The sequence below is a fragment of the Lepidothrix coronata genome, unplaced genomic scaffold (genome assembly GCF_001604755.1).
Source record: "Lepidothrix coronata isolate B3197 unplaced genomic scaffold, Lepidothrix_coronata-1.0 Scaffold114, whole genome shotgun sequence".
Taxonomy (NCBI): domain Eukaryota; kingdom Metazoa; phylum Chordata; class Aves; order Passeriformes; family Pipridae; genus Lepidothrix; species Lepidothrix coronata.
The window spans coordinates 691,041-714,798 of NW_016690294.1; the positions used below are offsets into that span (position 1 = coordinate 691,041).

A 23,758-nucleotide genomic window follows, 5' to 3' on the forward strand; every position below is an offset into this window, starting at 1 on the left:
CCTACTGGAATTCACTCTCTGCCTCCAGAAAAAATGGTAACGAGCTGCACTAATTGATGTTTTCACATAGTACTTCCCCTAATAGCCACATAAACAGATTTTCCTTCATTTCATGTGGGTGATGCTCATTCACAGAAGTACTACTTGCTGCAGTATTTTTCCTCTGAAGCTGTTATTTCACACTAACAGAGGCAGGGACAGGAGCATAAAAAAGACAAAAACATTGCCATTATTATCCATCAGTTTACATTTATTGAGAAAAACCATACAAAAACCATTATACAGTTAATGTGTACCCATATTACATACAATGTCAATGCAAGCTCAAAACCACATTTTTGTAAAGCATTCAATTTACCTCAAGTCCAAGCTGCATCTCCCTAAGACACTGTTCCCATCACAGTTGCCTTTTAAAGCCAATCTTCGTTTTACACACGGGTAGTTTCTGCAGAGAACACTTTTCTCAGGACGAAAAGGCATTTCACATGCACGCAAGAGAAATATTTGTGCACACATGAGAGTTTCACAAGCTATTACTAGGGAAGAGGGAATCCTGGCAATTGTATGCTTTCTGAAAAGCCCAGTCCTCCCTTCCTCCCCCCACTTCCAGAAAAAAAGCAAAATAAAAAAGCTTTTAGCATGCAATGGAAAACTTAAGAATTACTCTGGAAGAGAACAGGGGAGAAACAGTTTCTACCATCCAATAAAATACCACCAGAAAAAGATGCAATATCTCAAGATTAGGCTGTGCAAGTGAATCATGATCCTGTCTGCCTGGACAAGTGAAGGAGATGGCTTATGATCAAGCTACACTGAAGATTATCTACCTGATATTTTGGTTTCTGTCCTAATGAAGTACAGGCTGCAGGAAGCGATACAAAAATGCTTTTCCTACTTGGAAAATTCTGCTTGCTTTGTCAGCTTTGCACACTTCACATTCTACTGTATTTGTGGGACACTAAAGGCTGGGGCTGGGCTAAGTGGGGAACATTTCCAGACACCTTTTGGACAAGTTCACTGCGTTTCTAAGGAAGGCCAGTTCTCTCTCTGGCTATTGGAGAGCTCCAATAATCTCCTGTTCTCCCAAGAACTACGAGTTTGGAGACAGAGGTGAAAACTAAACACTATCTTAGCACAAAGCAGCGTGGCTGTAAGGCCAGCAGTGAGAGAGCTGGAGTCATACACCTCAAATGCTGCACACGAGAACAGCCCACCTTCCACACACTCCCAACATCCCAACACATGTCTGCTCCTTCTCTATCTCCTCCCACAGGCTAAATTAACAGCTGAAAGACTGTTCAAGGTATTTTAGGAGTAACAGCTGAAGAAAAAAGTACCATGTAAAAAGGAAGTGAACAAATGACTCATCCCCACACTAAATTCACAGTATCAAACTCTAAATGGAACACACACCTAACCTTTTCTCATGTCAAAAATGAAGTTACATGTTAAAACTACAGATGAAATACTAAGTGGCTTGAGAAACTGAAGCACAACTATTAATTTAGTTCAAAAAATTAAACTTGGCTGTTTAGAAGAATATAAAGTAAAATAGATGGTTTATATTATTCAATCACAGTTTAAAAAAAAAAACGTAACAGATTATGGAACATTTATGGTCAAACAAAGAATACTTCAAAGAATGAAAAGTGATCAGAACAAAAATTATACCCTACACCATTATGTATGGGATACATTGCAAATCTGTTATGCTTTTGCCAATTTTACCTTCCACATGGAGCCCTTCTATGGTCCATGCTCATCGGCTCACCAATGGCATACACTCAAAGGATTCCTCTTTACTGGTAGTAACTATCTCAGGACCTGATTCTATGAGCTATGATTTGGTGCTTGCAGCATCTTCAGCACTGTGTGTGAAAATGAAGGCAGGATTTTTGAATATTTTTCTTTGATGTAACAGATAAGCAGGACTTTTGAAAGAGGAGCAGCACATTTTAGAAACAGAATAATGAACAAAAAAACCCAAAGATGCTGCTTTATGTTAAGCTAAAAAAAAAAAAAGAAAAACCAACAACAAAAACTCAAAACAAAAACCTGTACCAGACCATCTGTAAGACATATAACATTTTATACTATCAAAATATACAGCAATTCAGTTAAAGTATCAAGAAACAGGATACACTGACTGCTATATCAATAAAATAGTATTTGCTGTACTGTTAACATTTAATTGGTGCACATGCTTGTTCAGTTATAAAACATACTGATCTCAAACTCCACAATCTGTTTTCCTACCATGTCAAGTATGAATAAGCAAACTAAGTTATCTAAAGATTCCACTAACACACTATAACTGTAAGACAAGTTATCGAGTTCAGTGATAACAACAAGAATCATATTCTTTACATTAGGTCTGATGGGTTTAAGTGGGAATAGTGCCCTATTATAAAAAAACATTTGTGAAGGCTGTTGACATTTCTAACCGAAGGAATTCCTGCATATTTTAAAGGTTTTGATTCTTTAATTGCAACAATTAGCTATTTGAGGAAAAATAACAAAAATTACTTATTCTGATCAAGTTCAATTACTGCAATCTAATAATCTTTTTAAAAATTAAAACAAAAAACAAGAAAAAAGAAAAAATACATATTTACCTAGAAATATAAACAGTTGTTTAAAAACTTAAGACTTTCCACTGAAATGGAACCGTGAGTAACAATGCATTTGGGGAAGCAGCAGATTGCTTTTCAATACACAACCACAAAGATCTCACAGGGACAACATTAATGTACTGAAATATATTAATTTATATACTTCCTTAGGTTGTGCTTACCTGTTGCTTTTTTGCAGCAGAACCTAAGGTGGAAGGTCTGGGAAGGCACTGTGAAGTATAAATAATTGCACTGTTTGCAATTAATAAAGATTTTATACCTTAAATGAATCAAAATCAACAGCCTCCATTTTGTGACTGATAAAGAATCCAGTGAATTTAATTTTTGCTCAGTTTAGTACATAATAAATGCACCATTCTGTAAGGTTATCTACAAAATACCATGCAAAATACCTGAACTATTAAACTTAATGCCCTACACTAAAGATAGCAAATACTGTCCTAGCCTTTTGCAAGCTACCAGCATAATTCCTACTTTTAAAAGGGATAAAAATAATTCCTTCTATTTCTACAGCACAATACATACATTGCTGATTACCTGAATAAACTACTTCAGTTTTCAAGCCTTAACTTTTACTTCTCTGTGCAGCCACCCTAAAAAAATTTATTCTCAAAGCAACAACATGGTGTTCCAAAAAAATAAAGCAATTAACAGTTACAGAATTATTTAAAACATACCTACATCACTACATATCCACAAACTATCTGAAGACAAAGACAACTTCTGTCTAACAAGTGGTTCCAAAGACTTCAATGTTACGATATGCAAACTTTAAAACACTGAATGACAGCTGTCTCAGGAGTACTAATGAAAAAAACTATTACTCAGATAAACAGAAACATGATTTTCTTTAGCTATTGCTAAAAGTTTCAGGAATACTTACCCACAAAGCTCATGTTATGTGTATGTATATATATATATATATAAGCAAACCTATGGTTCTGAATTAAGAAGCAATTATGATTTCCTAAGATATCAGCACTGTATTCCAACATAATAGTCACACAAGTACGGCATTTGCATTATGTGGAACATTGACAAAAAGATACTGTTGCAGTTCATCAATTTGTCATTCTGATGTACTTACAGTGCAATGCTCCTTGAAGGAACAATCAAGGATGATACACAGCACAGTCCTCCTCACCCCTATAGAGCTAGTTCTATACTGGCTGGATCAAACCTGCACTTCAACAGACAATGGCAAGACAGACTGTAGTGCATGTCATCTAATAGATGCAAAGAGCAAACATAGGATTTCAAGAGAATCAGCTTTTCAGTATGAGCATTAGAGCAATAAGAAGTTTCAAGTATATATAGAAAAATAATCAGTCGATTCAAATACTTGAATATTTACAAAAACAGAAGTTATCTGCTCTGCAGGAAGTTCTCAACCGCTCCCACCACTCAAACAAAACAGCGTTTCAAGGACAGATGCAATTTTTCTAGCTACTATGCAAACCACATTGACTTTCTACACTGCATTTTGAAGTGGACTACTTTAAACTGAAGGCTTAAGCACATTACACTTAAAAGTAAGTTTTATAACTAGTCTGAAAAAATCCATAAAATAGTTATGCAGGAACAGTTTTGAAGTACTCGTTAAAAAACAAAAGTTATCTGTTATAGCAGCTGCACAGGTCTGAAACAGTGGTCATGTCTAAAGGAAATTTCACTGTTAATGCAATGGAAGTATGCCAAAAGATCACCACCTTAAACACATGCAGTTTGAATCAAATAGAAAGAAAATTAAGGTATCGAGATTACTGGTGCTAGGCAGCAAAATACAATGAATGAAAGAGATCCTCCATCTACAACTATTCTGCAAGAGGGGAAAAACATGCTAACGACAAGTTTTTAAACTCAACAAGGTTTCACCAGGGGGGAAAAAAAAAACCAACTCATTTGTGTACAGGTACCTTGATTCAGCGTTGCAAATCAATCCTATAGTTCTGCAATACCCACATATCCAACTTACCGACACAGGAGGTTTCATATTATTTATTGTAAAGCACAAAACAGGCATTTTTAAAAGTGATAAAGTATACATTGAAAAAGTACATTTATATCACAAAGCATTGACCACATAATTGCAAATACATTTGCTGGAATGTGTACATCTACACTAATACTAAAAACAAACCATTTTTTTCATTTCTACACAGAAATATTACCTCCTATCAGTAGTGATAGATATTTTGTACATTTTCAAAAACACTATTTTTTTTTTAACCAAAATTAAGATCTTCATCAAGGCGTCTGCATCCATACATTTAACAAAGGTTTTTTCCCCCACACAATGAAGCAAATACTGTATTGTCCACTTCTTATTATTGGCCCTGTGCAGAAGAAATACATAAGAGATACACAAAAAGTTAAAGAAAATCCTTTAAATCGAGCTAACTCAGGAGTGAAGCCTTTAAGAAAGAAAAATTGGTTAATGTAAATGGTGGTGGCTTCTTGCATGGTTTTCAAAACCCTGGGAGGAGAAAGTTTTTCTTTTTTTTTTTTTTTTAAAAAAAAACCAAAACATAATCACCAAACATATGGATAGATACAAAACTCAAGTTATCAGGTAAACAAAGTCATCTACTTAATTACTCTGAGAGCTATTTTGCTAGAAAAAAAGATGCATACTCCAAAAGTAACAAAGCAGGAGACATGCAAAAAAATATCTACGACCACTGAAACAGAAGCCAGGCAGAAAACACTTGAGCACTGTACCTGTGGCGCTGGAGGGTGCTGGGGCATCCCCTGGGGACTGGTCTGGGCGTAGTAAGCTGCCTGCTGCCTGTAGTACTCGGCCCACGCCGCGCTGTAATCCGGCTGCCCGCCCGGAGGAGCCCCGGCGGGGGCAGGAACTGCCTGACCTGCAGTCATTGAACACACATTTGGTGGTGCAAACTTCAACATCTCACTGCCTGGCAAAGCTCACCCAGCAATATCCCTCCAAGCAGTCTGAATAAACTTGTGCCTGCTTTCTTTTGACCTAACAGCTCATGCTGTTATTTAATCAAAGAATCCCACAATCAGCTGGGTTGGAAGGGACCTCCGAGATCATTGAGTTGAACCCTTGATCCAACCCCACTGTGGTTCCCAGCCCATGGCACTGATGCCACATCCAGTCCCTTCTTAAAAACCTCCAGGGACGGAGAATCCACCACTTCCCTGGGCAGCCCATTCCAATGGCTGAGCACCCTCTCTGGAAAGAAATTCTAATATCCAACCTAAACCTCCCCTGGCACACCTGAAGACCCAGCCCTCTTGTCTTGCTGATCATTGCCTGGGAGAAGAGACCAACTCCCCCCTGGCTCCCCCCTCCTGTCAGGGAGTTGCAGAGAGTGAGGAGGTCTCCCCTGAGCCTCCTCTTCTCCAGGCTGAACACCCCCAGCTCCCTCAGCCTCTCCTCACAGCACTTGTGCTCCAGTCCCTTCCCCAGCCTCGTTGCTCTTCTTTGGACCTGCTCCAGGACCTCAATGTCCTTCCTGAGCTGAGGGCTCAGAACTGGACACAGCACTCGAGCTGTGGCCTCACCAGCGCTATTCCCATGTAAAGTCAAATTGAGGAACCACGAGGACAGTTTTTTCTGCCTCTTGATTCACACTCATGAATGTTTAAAGCCTGCTGATCTGAGCAATGGCAGCATTTAAACACACATAAAGAGGCAAAACTTTCTGCACTCCATCTAGCCTGATTTTACAGGCTGCACTCACAAGCTCAGCGCACACCAATTCATACACTCCCACAATTCTGGCATCCTTCATGCAATGGCTGGGACACTGCAGATCACGTTTTTCAAAAAGTGTAATAATTTTTGTAAACATTTTTACTCAGCACAGAACAAAGTCCTGAAACTTGTCCTTCCAACCTTTGCTAAAGCTCCAATCCTCCAGCAGTAACAGTGCATGCACACAGTGTGCACACACCCTCCCCGACTTACAGCTCGGAACTACTGATCCTTGCAACAAAACCAACTGGCAGATTAAAAACTCCAGCACTGACACACTGATACACCAGGACTCTGCAGCACATTACAAAACCCAAACAAAATCACAGCCAGCCTTTCAGGACCTCAGTCATGCTGTTCTGCCAAGGAATATTTGTCACAGGCAGCTTTACCTCCTGTTTCCCTAACTGTACAAACATCAAATACACCCCACTCAGCACCACTCTCTTCACCATTTTTTATCTAATTTTTATTTTTATTGCCAGCTATTCACACTCCCCTACACGTGTAGACTTCCAATCCTCTCAAACACATGAAGTGTGAGCAGAGGATGTGAACATTTGGCAAAGCACCATCCTGGAAGCCACCAACACACAACTTTCCATTTTCCAACCATCTACACAACTGCCATAACTTTTCCACTTACAATGCAGATAAGTTATAAAAACCCATCCATCTTTTTCGAGGTTAAAGCAATTGTTTTCCTAGAAAATCTCAAATTTCTCCAAATCTTTAGAGCTGTAAGCACATTTTAAAAGTTGTAGTTTACCACAACTTAAAATAATTAATCAGAAGTGCATATTGTAACAAAAATGATCTTTAATATGATTACAAATTATCCCAGGACACCCTTTTCTCACGTTCACTATCAATTTAATAATTGTAACATTTAACTTATTGTCAGCACAGCTGAATGTCAAAGCTAAAGGGATTTTTTGTGCATTAAAACTCAAGAATTTTCTGACATTCACCAAACTATCTCAAGGCAGCACTGAAATTCAAGTAATAAATCAAATATGGCAAATTTAACATCTACTCAAAGATGTCAAACTGTACTTCTGAAATGGGTATTTTAGGTACAAGTACTTCTGAACCTACACATGGAAACTCAGCAGCTTAGTCCAAATCTCCCTTCAGTGCAGGAACTGCACTGGAACAGGATATTGTTCATATCCAAATCAACAAATTACTGATAAACTTACAGACAAAGGAAACACAAGAAACACAGAGTAACTCCCCTTCAAGGAAGGCTGAGAAAGGAAATGCCACCAGATTTTACAACTCAACATCACCGAAATTCCAGCAAGAGAAAACTGTGTCTTCTTTCCTGCTACAATCATGAGGAAACTTTTAAGAGCAGCTTCACTATTTTATTATGGAATCCCTTAACTATGTAAGTCAAGCCCACAATATACAGGAATGACTTTAAATGATAAATTTACAAATTTCAATGGAGACATGTAAATAATTTACTAAAACATGACTTCATGTTTAGAAGGAACAGTTATTCTTGAGAGATTTTTATGGCCCAGTTACACAATCTTTATTCCAGATTTTCTATGGAAAAATAAAAATACCATGTCTCCAACTCAAGGTAACAGCATCTTTATGTCTTTGAAAGCTAAATTATTGTCTTGTTACCAGGCAATGCTAAAGGGAGATTTAAAAGACATTTTCTTGATTTATGAAGTAGGGTACAAAGCAAATAGTCTGGGTCATCTACAAGATCCATGTACAGCACTGAGAGCTCAGAGACCACATGAACCTGCTGCTGGGACAGCCTTCCTGTTCATCAGATCTTTTACTACTTAATATTATTGTAGTACCATTTAGGATCAAACAGCTCAAGCTGAATTCCTCTTTCCTAAGTGGATCTTAAGAGAAATGGTATCTACCCTACCAAGATTCTGAAGCCAAAAGTTCTCATGATTTGCACAGTCAAGTTACACAACCCCAGACATCAAGAGCTCTCCTTCAGGCCAAGAACTCAATCCAAACTAGAAAAAGAAATTAACATCAGAACTGCCCTTGTTCTGATGTTATTTTTCCTCTTATTTGATTGTATTGGCATTTTCTAAATTTTGCATTTTAAGTGCAACTATTTTTATCTCATAACTTTTTTTTTGGATTACACTCCTTTTTGGAATTGCTCCCAGAAACTATCCCAACACCTTCTGACTAGTTATGATTTAATCAGAGCAAATGCAAGACCAGTGCAACCCAGACTTTGCTTTCCAGAGACAGCAAATTAGAAAGATTGTGGAGCCCCTGCCAACAAATTACATTATTTTTAAAAAGACTATGAAAAACACCCACAACTTTGCATTTAAGAATGTGACCTCAACTGACAGAACAATAAAGTCAAAATAGTCAAATAGTTAACTGAACCAGGAAGAAGGAAAATGGAAAGGCCTATCACATCTTAGAGATCTAGTGTCTGGGAGTTCTGCTGGCATTTTCTTGGTCTGATCCACAGTTCTTGAAGTAAATAATTATTATATACATTTTCTGCTTCACCAATTCTGCCATGTCAAAATAAAGATACAGCTACGTCTTGGCAAATAATTCAAGATGAACATGGTAGAAGGTTGTTAAGAGGAATTAAGCATGGTATTAAATCTAAATGCAAATTATCAACTGCACTAGCAATTTAATTGCATTTTGGTAAGTCAACTCAAGCAAAATACTTGAGGGAAAAAACTTAACAACAACATATAACCTGCAGCTTAAATGCAGCTCTAAAGTGCTGCAAAGCTAATGCTATTTACAAAAAAAGCACTAGATATAAATGAAAGCTAATCATGATGGTTTTGTAACCTGGAACACAGAAAGCAAGTTACAAGGAAAAAGAAAAATCACAGGTAATCTGAAGAGCATTAGGAAACAGCTGCTAAACAAGAAAAAACAGCTTCATAAAGCAGATCAAAGTTCAACTCCAAAACTTAGAAACTATACTTTAAAACAGTCAGATTGAGGCATTTAAAAGATGTTGTTTCCCAAGGATTAAATACAGACATCTCAGTATGTATGAAGTATTTTTGTGAAGCCATTACCACCATTAGTGCCAATAACTGCCTTAAACACAACACGAAAGTTGAGTCTGTTTTTCAGCAGGGCCTTCAACAGTGTACACTTCAGAAGACATGGGGATTGTGCATTTCAATTTTTTTTGTGGTAAAAAAGCAAGCAAGCCTCCTAAAACATTCCACTAAGCAACAACAGAAAAAAACCCCTGCACACTTACCCATTTTTTTGTAGTACTCCTCCCAGGCCTTGGTATAGTCAACTTGCCCTGCTGGTGCTGGATTTGGCTGATCTCCTGAATTACATTAAAACCAGTTAAACTAAAACTACTGAGGTTTGCTTCATACAGACAAATCATCAACTGAAATTTTCAGGAATAATCCCAGATGACAGCACTCAAATCTGATGCTACAAACCTTTGTGGTAGAAGCTACTACAAGTATAAAGTATTAGCAAAAGATACCACAAAGAAATGTTTAAAATGCTCGCATGTTTTCAAGATTCAGGAAGTGTACATCACTCACAACACAAAATACTATCCAAATTCAAGTGGTAAGCCTCATCCAGGCATAAGTTATAATAACACAACTAAATACCACAACTGTAATTGTCCTAAACCCAATGGAAGTGATGCAACTATTTAAGTAAATGACAATAATTTTTAGTTATGACTGACTGCTCTGTGTAGTCATTAAGTCAGCCCAAGATGTGGCAAAATTGTCTTTGGAGCACATTGCAAAACAAATACATTACCCTTACTACTGCTGAAATTAAGAGAAGCACTGCTGAAGGCTGTAAGCAATAGTTTTCAAAGAAAAACAGCTACTTAAATAAATTGACCGAATGTACGAAGACAAGAGTAAAAAATAACTGGGCATTCAGAGCTGCAGCAATGAGAAATGTGTCCATCTGACTGAACAACTACCTTGGCCATTGGTTTGGGTGGTAGCTGGTCCACCAGGAGGGGCTGCAGGAGGTGGCTGTGCTTGCTGCTGGTAATAGTGAGCATAATAAGCTGCCCATGCTGCTGAATTGGGATCTGTTCCTGGCTTACCTATGGAAACAGAACAGAAACATTTATCAAGTAGAACTAATATGAACAGAATGCTGCCCTCAATTAATTCTGTCCTACACACTCTTATTTTCCTCCAAGGAAAAATCCATCTAAACAAAATAACCATGTACATCTTTAAAGTATTTTTTCTTTCTAGCACAAACTTTTGCTCGGGTTTCAGAACAGTGAACTGTACAAAGTGTACTTTCATAGGGCTGGCGAGATAAAATTATTTTAGAACCCTTACTACTACAATGCCATTCATTACTTTTTCAATGGGATAAGCAGAAACAGACTTGGCAAGTTTAATTAAACAGTCATGTTAATCAGCAATGAATCATTCTAGCACCAAACAATTTCAGTGGTTTTACTTTGGTTATAACCTCACGCTAATGACACTGGCACCGGTGCAGGAGGCATGCCAAAAACATATTTCTGAAACAGAAGAATACAAAGCTTACTGGGTATTTGCAATGCATGGCAGTTCAACTTTAAGGTCACAGTCAAACACAGAAACAATCAGCATGTTAAGAATCTAAATCCCCACACATGGCTATTAAGCATCACTATTTACTTACAGCTTTTAGTATAATAAATAATAGCGACATCTGCACCTTCTGCAGCTATTCCCATGGTTCCTTATTTTTATCTACATCTAGGTAGGCCAATGATGCTGTTTCCTAGAGTTTTGTTTCTCTGTTTTTCACATTTATCCTTTAGGAATGGCTTATTCTTGCTGAATCACAGATTGATTACATTACCAGACTGGTAACCCACAACACCTGAAAATCTACTATTAGAGAACATAATGTTTTACCCAACCATCATATCTTTGCATACAGTACTTGCATTCACAAAGAGTACTTATTTCTGCAAATAAATGCAGCCAAATGAGGAGAGAATTTCACATAAGGATATGGATATAACTGATATTTTAGAGTAACTATATATGAGAATGGAAATATAATCCTCCCCAAACACAAAATAGGTAAGGCAGCGAGTAATGGAAAAGAAGAAATCCCTTGAAAAAGGCATTCAAGAAGAAATCACAACAATAAAATTAATGTTAAATGAAATACTGTGACAAAAGTCAGATGTAGCCACTTCAAATGCACACAGTAGTATCAGCATACAGAAAAAAATGTTAACACACTATTTCCTTTTTAAATTACACTGCTTGCATCAACAACAGTGGATTTAAACTAACATGTACTATATTCTAAGGTTACCTGCAAATATCAAATAAGCCATTGCTCGACTCCCCCCCTCCTTCCCCTCTACAGTGGGAGAACAAAAGAGCAGGATTCATTAAATTTCCAAAGAAATCTGACTGTAGTAACTAGCTCCACTTTCACGTGACAAGCATGGCTCTGGAGAAAGCACCTCTGAAAAAAATACTAGAACAACCCATTTGTTACACTGAAATGAGCAACTAAGTGAAAACTGTAGAAAATTCATCCAAAAAATACATATCAAAAGAAACACCAACTTCAACTGCACATAGGAAAACTTCATTAGATTTTTTTAAGATGAGTATTTATAAAAAAAAAACGGTTACAAAATCATCAAGGTGACATTAAGAGAGTATTTGCCATTTTTTCTTACACATCTAGATAAATTACTTCATAAAAAATCGAAAATGTGATTCAAAACAGTCTAAGATTTTAGCAGTGGTTTTGCATTAAATGACACTTTTGGTATGCTGAGACTTTAAGTCACTTTGAATCATTCTACATTTAAATAATGACAATAGGCATTTTTAAATACTAACTGAATGCATGCAGAGCTACCTTTTGCAAAAGCTTGGTAAGTAAAGCCAGAGATAGTTCTTTGAAAGGACACAGTATGTGACAGACATCCTCCCCTTTTCCACTAATGGAACCTGTGTCAGGAACAGTGGCTTATCCAAAAATACTGATTCCATTTATAACAAAAATGAAATTGAGGTCTTTTGGCTCAAGTTCTGAGGAAGTTCCACCTCAAACAAATGAGGTACAACAGACTCAAGCATCTACCTTACCATGCCTTCTGTGGCTGCAGTTCCGTTCCCCCACATGCTCTACTCCAACCAAAGGATGTAAACTTTAAGAAAAGCAGGATACTACAACTTTGGGAAGTTATAATTCAGTAAAAACTCCCAGTCTTGACAAAGATAATCAGAAATAGAAGAAATAAATTCTACATTGATGGGTTTCAGAAGAAAATACAGAACTATTATAAGCAAGAGTTCAAAATACACAACCCTGACTAGTTTTACTGTATTAACAGCAGTTCAACAGGGACTCAACAAAATACACCTGTATCAAGAGTCTGAGAAGAAATCCTCATAGATCAACAAAAGCTAAAACATAATAGAGCATAAACTATGCAAAGACAGATCAGGGAGATTGTGTAAAATAAAATACAAAGTCATTTACCATTAGAGAAAGAAAACACATTCTCAGTGGAAAAACACGAACTGTAAGAAAACTGAACTGCACAAAACCAGTGAACCAAGACTCTTGCAAAAAGTATCATAAACAGGGATGCAGCATCAATAACATTTGTAAAAAAAAGCATATTCCAACTCTAACAAATTTCAACATCTCACAAGCAACATGTGGAAAGTGTAAAACGCAGGTAGAGTGACAAACAGTAAAGCAAAGCCTGAGAGAGGAGCTGCTCAGATTTACCATGTGACACAAGTGAGCTGTGCAGTGACACTTGGAAGGACAGAAGGGCTGTATTTCCAGGATACCCACCCTGCAGTGCAGCTGTGACATTCCTTACCTGGATCAGGTGGGTTTGGTGGCTGCCAGTGTGGATAAGCATTTCCCCATCCTTGTGGAGCATATGGAGCTGGAGGACCACTGGAAAAGATGAAGGCACACACATCAGGGAGAGCCAGAGCCAGGGTCACCCTGCAAGAAGGAAGGTGGCTGGAGCAGGACTTACTGAGGGGCAGGGCCAGGAGGCCCTGGGTTATAAGGAGCTGGATTATATGGTCCCATGGGAGCACCAGGACCTGGTGGGCCAGGAGGTCCATGTGGGCCAGGAACAACACCATGAGGTCCATGGGGAACGGGTGGGCCCAATGGATTCACTGGACCCTGTAACAAGAACAGCACAGAGATGAAAATAAACCTTGAGGTTCTCCATTTTTCAGCAGTTTAGAAGCATTTATCTGAACACTAAGAATACAGTCCAAAAGATTTGACTGCTGTTAAATAGCAATCCTGCTGAAAACAGGCAATTTAAAGATTAATTAGACTTAGGGCTAGTTAAAGAGAACACTTAAAAGCAGCTGTGGCAATAATAACTAAAAAGTTGCATTTCTTTCAGTTTTCTTGAGGAAGTAAAGAATTTTACAAATAAAAGATGGATTTTTCCATAGGTTGTCTTAAACCCCTCCCAGACTAATACGAGACTACCAGTTTTAAAACAAACCAATACACCTAATCCTGCTAATTAAACCAGTTTGTAATATCAGGTACAAAAAGCCACCAGTAAATTTGACTAAATGCAAACAAAAGTGCAATAAAACTGAAGGTGTAAACTTGGATTAAAACTTTACTTAAACATACTGAGACTGAAACTAAACACAATTTAGTGGCTTTAAGAATACCACTGGTATCTTAGAGAAAGGGAAGAAAAGTGTCCATGAAGGAGCCATGAAGGAAACCAAAAACCAGTTAAACACTCACTCCAATCTTTTCTTCTATAAGTTGTCGTGCATAATCTATTTGCTGGGGTGTTCCTCGGATAGTAAACATCTTCATGTTTGGATCTGCATTAGGTGGAGGGTTTCTTTGAAGTTCTATTCTAGCACCAGACTGCTGGCTTATACTTTTAATAGTTTCACCACCTGCAATGCAACATACAGTTTTTATGATCTGCATTAAAGCAGAAAATAATGATTTAAAAATGAGAGAAAGTAAAGTGCATGGAAGCTGAAGACAAAGAAGTGACAAGGTGCCTATTCTTACAAACTGTACAAGAACATTCTAACAATTTTGAAAAGCCTCTTCAGTGTAGTACAGGGCTTTGATTGCAATAAACTAGGAGCAATAAATTGTATTTTTAAATAAAGACCACAACAATGTTACTCAGAAACAACAGCAAAGAATTCCTACAATGTTATCTGTTTTCTTCATTCATGTAAACGTGTAAGATTAGACATGAATAACAACCAACACACCAGTTATCAGCAAAGGCAAACTTCAAACCTAAACTCCCTACAAAGCAGTGAGGAAGCACAGATGACAAAAAATGCAGAAGACCAGATGGTGAAGTCCACAATTTTTGCAGTGCACTAAAAGCAGAAAGTTAAATTCCCTAAACTGGCTCCTCCTCTTACATGATCCAGACATGTTTTATGTACCCTTTGTATACACAACATTTTCAAAACAAGGGTAATTTGGCATTTAAAATTAAAAATAATAATAATAATAATAAAAAAATCAACCTTCCAGGTCAAGAACAATCTATGTCAGTCTATTTGCTGTGTCTGGAAAACACAGTATGAACAAGAGATTAAAATGAACTCAAGTGTTTCCTTTTGAAGCATACGGTAAATTATTTTTAAAATTAAATTCAAGGATTATTTTAATGAACACAGAAGAAATTGCTACAGGGTTTCACTGTAAAAGATTTTCACTGAAATGTGTGAAAACTAGCTTTAGGAGCAAGTCAGATTCAGGAACACTTGGCTTATCATGCAGTATCAAACACAAGGTAATTATAAGATACATCACCTAAGAAACTACCAAATGCTATCAATGTAAGCCTGTACTTGTTACTTCAAAAAAGGGTTTGATAAATTCAATAAACTGATTGCCTCTTGACTTTCAAAGTACTGGGCTATGTTTTGGTGAGGAAAATTTGAAGAGTATTATGATTTAACAGCACTGTTTTGCTCTAGTGTAAATTATCTACACACACTTGACACATCTCTGTAGTATGGCATTTGTACAAATAGAAAAGCTGACTGGTTTTTTAATAACATATACACATAAATAAGGTATATTGCCTTTGCCAATGATTAATCCAGTTTTGCCAGTAGGGACAATAAAATTGAATTCCTGTAATCCACCAGGAGGCCCCATGTTCCAGTTGCCTTGGCCTCTACCCCTTCCTCGACCACCAGGTCCTGGGCCACCAGGGTTACCAGCCTAAAAAAGAGCAGCAAGAAATGAGCAAGTTCTAGAACAAGTAATGCCAACAGGTTACATCACATCATTTCTAAAGAAAAAACTGATTCACTACTCAGATAGTTTTGATAGTTGAAGTAGTATCTTTTTTTGGAAGACCTAAATTACATTTTAAAAGACGCTCTGTACAACTCTGCATGTGAAAGATCAGAGCAGATCAAAGCAAGTAGAGAGTTTCATATGCACAAAGATGGAATTTTTGTCTGCCTTCTGTAAATGCAGCAGTAGGGCTCATCTAAGAATACAAGATGGTTTAAATGCTTGAACACCAACTACAACCCAAAGTAACAGCATGTTAGCTCTTAACACAATATAACAGAAGCAGCAGCTCTAAAACCAACCACATCAAGAACTGCCATGACCTTGAATCAGTCTTATCACTTGCAAAACTGTAACTGTAAAAGCAAACATTCCTATTCCAGACCAAACTTTGAAGCAGATTCAAATGGCATCATTAAACTATTTGCTTTAGTTACACACACTTTCTGAAAAGTTTAGGCCTTTCCAAAAGGTGGGCATGAGATTTGAAATTTGAAATAACATTACCCAACCTGAACACTGCGAAGGAGATCCGTAATAATTTCTGCAGCATGCTGACATCTGTCAGGAGGCCCTGTGATCTGGGCTATTCTATCTGGAGTTGTTCCATCATCTGGAATAAAAAGGAACTATTCCAGTATATGCAATCCAATAAATTTACAGTCAATTCACAGAAATTCAAGAACGTGTCACAAACCTGGCTTAAACTGGATCCTAACACCGGCATCATTCTGGATCTTTTTTATCATCTCTCCATTTCTTCCAATTACAATACCTACAGCAAATCGTGGTATTGGAACCTTAAGAAAAAACCAAAACAAAGCAAGATGTTGTTGATGCAGATATTCCTACCAAAATCACAGAACGAAAGGGTTACAAAGTAGAAGAGTAAACCAGGGCAAGACTTAAGCCACTTCAGGCTTTTTCAACTGTCCATTTTTTAATAGTCACAAGTCTAGCAAATGCTGGACTACAGTTTAAAAAAGAAAGCAATCTTATGCACTACAAGTTCTCACAGTGGTAGCAACTGCAGGGGATATTATGCTTCTCAGAATAATTAAAAAGAAAGAGTTATAAGGTGTCTAAAATGCAGATTCCAGCAAATGAAATGTTAAGCCTCTTCTTATTAGCTTGTGACTTGCATAACAGGTGAACTTAAATATCTTTCCATAAAGGCCAAACTCCAATTTTGGTAACATTATAGGGTTCTATACTTGGCCATAAAACTGACTTGCTTATTTGACAAGCTCCAGCTGAAACTGTTCAGAGCAGCTGGCAGTGTGAAGCGAACGCTGCACACCAGGTCGTGCCATAACTTCAGCAATGATCCAGTCATACTTACACGCCACCACCACTTTAGAAATCTGATTAAGAGCTTTCAGCAGTATTACCCAGCTTAACATTTGAAAGTTAACATCTCAAAATACAGTGAACAAGTTTTTCAACCATGCTTACGTCTATCCCTTCATTTCCTCCTATTCTCGACCCATATTCGTTGCGCACCTCTCTAAAGCCACCTTGATCACGGATTAACTCCAGCACCATTTCCTTGGCTTGCTAGAAGAAGAAGGAAAGTTCATTTAGGTACTGCAACACCAGAATGGATTTAAAAATGCTCTGAATTGGGAAGGACTCCTTACTTGAACTTTGTAAGGGTCTCCAGTTATCCTAAGGGGCTTGTCTGCACCAGTGTTCTGTGGCCCATCTTGAATCATGACCATTTTGACACCTGCCCGCTCCTATTTGATAAAAGGGAGGTCAATACCCACTCAAATCCAGATTCCACACCATCATATTTAAAGAAAGATACATATATACCTGTAACTGTTTAATCGTCTCTCCACCTTTCCCAATAACTAATCCTGCTTTACTTGCTGGAATCATAATTTCTTGGACTGCATTTCCAGGTCCATCACCATGATGAAAGCCAGGTGCAGGTCTTCCCTTTTCAACTATCTGATCAAGTAATCTTTTTGCTGATCTGTGAAAGAAAACCCATACTTATAAATAACTTATTCCTGCAAGTATCACTTGCCCACACCTACTCTCCTTGGAAATTCTTTTAATCTGAGAAGTTTCTGTCAAAAAAATGTGCTTACTAACACTAAGAAATACGAGGCAAACTCAATAAATCTGCAGCAGTAACTTAAGAACTAACTGCAAGCTAACAAAACCACCCCAATATGAGAATGCAAAAGGTGGTTCTTTACCAGACTAGCTCAGCTAAGTTTCCTCTTCAAACATGACCATCACCCCTGAATACAGTTACACTGATCAAAGCTTAACTCTGAAAAAAAGCTGCTGCATGCCAGGTAAGGACATTTGTACTTGGAACCATCACAAGAGTGGACAAAAGCAAGTATATATTCACCACATGTGTAAGTCAGCTGCCATCAGAGGACTGTAATCATGATTTTACTAACATCAGTTAAGAACTCTTCCCTTTAATATGTGAGCAGAATAAATTACAATTACAAAGAAAATTCCCATAAAGGAAATGACTTCATGAATGGCAGGGTGCCTGGCTGAGACTTAAAAGGAGGATGACACCTACTTTCCCAAAGGAAAACATGTAGCTGCAGGCCCTGTCTGGAAACATGAAGTGGCAGCAGCTAACATAAATAAGGTAATACCATTATACCACTACACTTCAGATCTTTCCTAGCAAAGCCACTATAAGTTGGTCTTCAAGCTTCTTTTCAGCATATATTTCTTTTTAATATATATCCACACGTTTCATTCTCAAGCTGAAATCAGTGCACGGTTATGCAATTATTATCTACGACAAGATCTGGACTTGAATTCAAGCTGAAGTTCCATTCTTTTTGTCCTAAAATTCCAAGTATGCTGGGAAATTTGATCACAGGTCAAGGGCCTTTTTTCTCCTGTATACATTTAATTGTCATCAAACTGCTTCTTCAGTAGAGGAAAAACATATACTATATAGGTATTACATTCTGATCTAAAAAATTAAGAGTATTTCACAACCTAACATGCACACACAGAATTTGTTTTACTTACTGAACAGACTCTGGTGTTCCAGTTAGCATACATGATCTTTCAGGCAGGCCTCCACTATCTGCAGTCATTAAATAAAACCAACTTGTCAGTAAAGTCAGAAAAAGATTATGAAATTAATCATAACATGCAAACTACTGGAACGTCAATGAAGCAGAATAATCAGTGTATCCCATATGCTTTAGACCATGATAGTCACAACTACAACAAACAATTAAAGTGTACCTTAAATGAAGGTTGAGGCACTTAGAAGCAATGAGAAGTCTTCTGAACTTTCTACCATCCCACCCCCCAAATAAACCAATTAAAAAAACCCACAAATAGTTACCAGGGGCAATCTGTATTTTACAGCCAGACTCTTGCTGTATGCGTGAGATCTGCTCTCCACCTCTGCCAATTACTTGAAGAAAGAAAATACAGAAAGATTACTTGTATTAACAGCATCTGCTAACATCCTGCATCATACTACAGGACCACATTCATACTACTTACTGAATCCAACCATCCCATCTGGAACTTTGTATTCCTCTGTCATCACAGACCTACAGAGAATGTTAAACAGAAGACAATGACCATCCAGAGACCAAAGTGGCATTGCATTTTTATATATATACCTTCCCATTACTCTTAAGAAAGCTTTTGCCCCCACCTTTACCCTCCCATCAGCTTTAGAAGTCATTCTAAAAGCACAGTTCTGCCTAAGCCGACAATATACAGAAGCAACACAAAAGTTCAAGTGTAACACAAATCAACCCAATCCCTTTATTGTGGTACAGAAAAGGCCACTGGAGCATTTCAAGTTTCATCTGCATATCCACTGCAGTATGCTGAAAATGTCAGCATCTCATCTACCAAACCCAGCCAAACCATAAGAATAATAGTGGGATGTGGTTCGGGCAAGAAAGGAGTGGAGAAAACCACTAAGTTGTAGCTGAGTAATCCTCTGTGTAAGGTTAGAATGTTTTATTGTTTCTGAGTCCATCAACCTTCCTTTTTGTTTACAAGATTGTGTCCCCCCCCTTTCCCTTCGGATTCCAACTTCCAGTCATGCTACTTGTGGTTCAAGTAGCAAAAACCAGCAACACGTTTTCCTTTTCTTAAGCTTGATACACAGCCTAGGCTGTGAACAGAGAGAAACAGCAATGTAGGTGCATTTGGAGTGTCTGACTTAGGACTTGCTGAAGCTAAATTTCAACAGGTCACAGAGTTGGTATCACTTTTTCAGAAAAAAATCTCGAAATTGCTTTATTCCAGTAAAAACAAGAACTCTAGATAAGATGCAGTGCAACTCTTACCTTTGTTGCTGATGCATCGGTGGTAGCTGATTTCCAAAAGCTATAAACAAATATTGTTCAAATTAAATTCAAACAAGTGGTGTAGTTTACAACTAAGCTAATCAATATTTTGTCCGAGTTCACTTTTAAGAATTCTTATCAACAGGTTTAAAAACAAATTTAAACATTAACTGTTGCTAAAACTGACACCACTGCCAGTTTTACAAAGCAGACTGGCTTTGCAAAATAAGACATAACCCCCCAGCCATTCTTTTGTTCTTACTTATTCAAGTATCACCTACCAGAACACTTTCAAACTCCTGTTCTGACAATGTTACACTTGTTTAGGGTTTTTTGACAACAAAATAAAAATTACTTACAGTCGTTCTGAGGAGCAACTTTCTTAGCATCTGGTTGATCTGCAAAATTAAGATTTTTTAAATTTTTTTTGCCAAGGAATTCAAGAAGTGTTTAAACGTTTTAGTGTGAATTGTAAATTTCCAGTGTATTTAGCCCCCTTTCCTTTTTTTTTTTTCTTTCTTTCTTTTTTTTCCTCCAATTTCAGGGAGCTGATCATCTGAATAAAAGAAAGAATCTCAGGAGCACTCAGCACTTGGTTAGTATAGCTGAAAAGATGTTAGGTTTCTCCATGTATCTATTCAGTAGTTTAACAAAAGGCAGCTTTCAGGACTCGCTGTATGTAGATTGCTCAGATACCCAGTCACTGAAACTCAACTAAGACAAGGAACAAAGTTGAGCTCTGTTGGTTGCTCAAGCTAATGATGCTTCTATAGTAAAAAAAGAAAAAAAAAATCAAATCCATACAAAAATCAACAATGACTTAAAAGAAAAAAAATTTTCTGACAATGACCACAAGCCTAGATCAAATATCCGAAAATACAACAGTATCACATGGCAATGCAATCTCAATCTGAATGTCAATATGAAATTCCTATCTAAATATCAAGCATTTCATAGCATAAAACTTCCAAAAAAAGCAGATTCAAGCAACTACATCGCTACTGTCCAAATCCTTTCTGTACAGTAGAGAAATAAAAGGCATCATTAACCTGTATCTAAAAAGACAGACTTCAGATGCTTCCTTCCCACCCCAAAATAAAGGCTACATGAACCACCATAATTTATGTGCAGCAAAAACTCAGACACATATTCCAAGAAATATTTGTGTCAATCCAGAAAGATCCACTAGTTTATGTCATGTTTACATACTAAACACAGGTAATAAATAAAAATTCCTGCCTTTAAAAGGAGAGGGCATTCCCTCCCAGTGTGTTGTACTGCTCGGACTTGTCCAAGAGCCATCTACACATAAAATAAAAAGAATACATTACATATATCATCTGAAGCATCATTAGCTCATTTTTGTATATTAAAAACCTCACCTTCAATATTAAAAAAAAAATAACTTTACTGCAGGACATAAGAACTCCTGATATAAAGCCTTAGTTACATTCTGTAGTCTGAGTTTCAATCCTCTTTAAGGAAAAAAAAAGGCATTGCTCTTTTGTAAGACCTACGAGAACATTTCAACAAGCTCAGAGGCTTCTTTCCATAATTTAGCCAGGATTTTGTCTGGATAGTAAACATATCAAACCCTGTTAAGTTCAAAGTGGCTGCTCCATAAGAGACAGAAGATGACACACACACACATTTCAGGAGAAAACTCTACTGCAGTGTAAGGCAAATCCAAAAAGCTGCAACAAGTCAGAAGATTTAAGTATGATCTTATCAGGGTTCACACATGCTGTAGGCTGAAATATTAGACTAACAAAAGTATCTACAAGGCAGAAAATTTACCTTCCTGTCTTTTTTAAAGTCCTATGCTTTTACAATGAAATGCAGTAATACTTTTATTTGAAATTGTGCACTAATAAAGTATATGAAACTACTGTAACAAAGTATATGAAACAATCTTGTGTAAAGGGTGAGCACTTCCTACTCTAACTTCCAAGCTGTAACCAGCCCCACACAAGAAAAGACTTCACTGACATACCTGTGCAGGCATTTCTCTCTACCAAGAATTTTGTTGCCCCCCCCAACACACATTTTTTCATTTGCAGCATTTAAACCACATTTAAAACAGGCTTACGTTCACTTCAGTTTAGAGCACAACAGTTTGAAACAAATTTTCCCATTAAACTGAAAACGAAAGAGCATGTCACGATCTACAAGGGGAACAAAATGTTTTAATGCTGTGCTATGGAAAAAAAAAAATCGAATCCACCAACAAAACCACCACCTGCAATGTTTCTGGCACAGTGGCCGGACTCAACAACAACAACGTATGCAGCAGTAACGAGTTCGTACCTCCATCCTCCAGAGGTCTTTTCTGTCCTCCATAACCGTAGTCGTTCGAGTTCATTGATGTGCCAGCATCTCCTCCAATTTTCGCTGCAATCTAAACAAAAGGCAGACGTTGTGAGCCAAGAAAAACGTAATTTTACTAGCTCATATTTATTCCAGACTTCCTAAGAAGTTTGAGAAATTCACACAGCGAAAATAACGTAAAGAAAAGACCGTTGCCAAAACCAGTTCCACTCAAAAAATTTTATTAATGTTTTAAGGAAGGCTTGTGCTCAATCCTTCAACAGCAGGGCTTTCTATATTTTTCTCATCCGTTGGAAAACAAAATCGACCCAGTTTGCCTTTGAACACCAGAAACTTTTTGCTAAAACGGGATTTTCTTTTCGTGTTGCCGGAGGAACACCGCTGCGTCTCACCGAGGGCCTCACCGGCGAAACAATTTCAACGCTCAGCAGTCCGACCACACCGACTTTACAACTACTGCCAAAACCGCGACCGCTCATTAACAGACGGGGCGAAAATTTCGCCCGAGAAGCGATGAAAACACCGCCCGCGGTACCCAGCCTACAAACGGAGCCGCGGGATAAAGCGCCGCCGCCAGGGCCGCCCTCGCCCCACAGGCCGCGGCGCTGCCCGGCCGCTCCGAGGGGGCCGCGGGGCCGCCGCCCTCCCTCCCTCCTTCCCTCCCTCCCTCCAGCCCCGATAACGCGCCGCTACTCGCCCGCCGAGATTTGGGCTCCCCGCCGCCCGGGGCAGGGCCCCTCGGCCCGCTCGCTCCCTCACGTCCGGCTCCCCCCGGCGCTGCCCGCGGTGGAGCGGGGCCGCTCACACCCCTCAGGGCGCGGGGCCGGGACAAAGCCTTCCCCCTCCCAGGACCCTCCTCAGGCGTCCCCGCAGGCCCTTCCTCAGGCATCCCCGCAGCCCAGCGCGGCGAGGCCGCAGCCCCCCCCCTCGTCCCCTCGCGGCTCCGGCGCCACGGCCTCCAGGCCCCGCGAACCCCATTGATTCGGCCACGTTACTCAACGCGCACCTGTCTAGCCCTCTGCAGCGCGTCTTTAAAGGCATCGTTCACTCCGCCGGCCCCGCCGCCGCCTCCCCCGGGCGCGCCCGCGGCAGGAGGGGGCACCGTGGAATAGTCCGCCATGGCCGCCCGGTGCCGCTCCGGCCGCTGCCGCCGCCTGCCAAGAAAGAGAGAAAATGGCGGCGGGCGCGCGCCTTTCACATTCCTGCGCGGCGCCGCGCGCGGGGGGAGCACCCGCGCCTCGCGAGAGCTCGCGCGAGATCTGCGCCGCAGAACGGCGGAGGAGCCGCGCGGCGCTTCGCCCGGCCCCGCCCACCCGCGGCCGCGGGGCCTCCAGGGCCAGCCCGCAGGGCCTATGGGGGGGGGAATCGCGAGGGTTCCAGCAGCTGCGCGAGCGCCGGGAGGCGCCGCTGATAGGGCCGCGGAGGTCACGTGGGCCGAGGGTGGGGGGGAGCGG

General features: G+C 39.1%; 1 protein-coding gene across 13 annotated transcripts in view; it reads right to left on the reverse strand.

Moving 5' to 3' along the window:
- Window positions 1–23,557, reverse strand: part of FUBP1 (far upstream element binding protein 1) — a 33,306-nt gene extending 9,749 nt beyond the window's left edge. Inside the window, exons 1-22 of one of the 13 annotated variants that reach the window (XR_001876372.1) lie at window positions 23,311–23,527; window positions 22,284–22,374; window positions 20,336–20,374; window positions 19,977–20,016; window positions 19,174–19,223; window positions 19,010–19,081; window positions 18,685–18,742; window positions 17,482–17,644; window positions 17,304–17,402; window positions 17,119–17,220; window positions 16,361–16,463; window positions 16,176–16,276; window positions 15,444–15,585; window positions 14,119–14,279; window positions 13,370–13,524; window positions 13,205–13,284; window positions 10,307–10,435; window positions 9,602–9,676; window positions 5,355–5,500; window positions 3,721–3,813; window positions 2,795–2,842; window positions 230–1,868 (exon numbers count right to left, since the gene is read on the reverse strand). Coding sequence is in view for 5 of the 13 variants with exons in the window: in XM_017824873.1 (XP_017680362.1) it covers window positions 4,961–4,969; window positions 5,355–5,500; window positions 9,602–9,676; window positions 10,307–10,435; window positions 13,205–13,284; window positions 13,370–13,524; window positions 14,119–14,279; window positions 15,444–15,585; window positions 16,176–16,276; window positions 16,361–16,463; window positions 17,119–17,220; window positions 17,304–17,402; window positions 17,482–17,644; window positions 18,685–18,742; window positions 19,010–19,081; window positions 19,174–19,223; window positions 19,977–20,016; window positions 20,336–20,374; window positions 22,284–22,374; window positions 23,311–23,424 (1,929 nt within the window). In the remaining 8 variants the exon portion in view is untranslated. Of the gene's footprint in view, window positions 1–229; window positions 4,970–5,354; window positions 5,501–9,601; window positions 9,677–10,306; window positions 10,436–13,204; window positions 13,285–13,369; window positions 13,525–14,118; window positions 14,280–15,443; window positions 15,586–16,175; window positions 16,277–16,360; window positions 16,464–17,118; window positions 17,221–17,303; window positions 17,403–17,481; window positions 17,645–18,684; window positions 18,743–19,009; window positions 19,082–19,173; window positions 19,224–19,976; window positions 20,017–20,335; window positions 20,375–22,283; window positions 22,375–23,310 lie in introns of those variants that run through there. The other 12 variants (XR_001876367.1, XR_001876371.1, XR_001876365.1 and 9 more) reach the window with 12 other exon arrangements.
- Window positions 23,558–23,758: the final 201 nt, after the last annotated feature.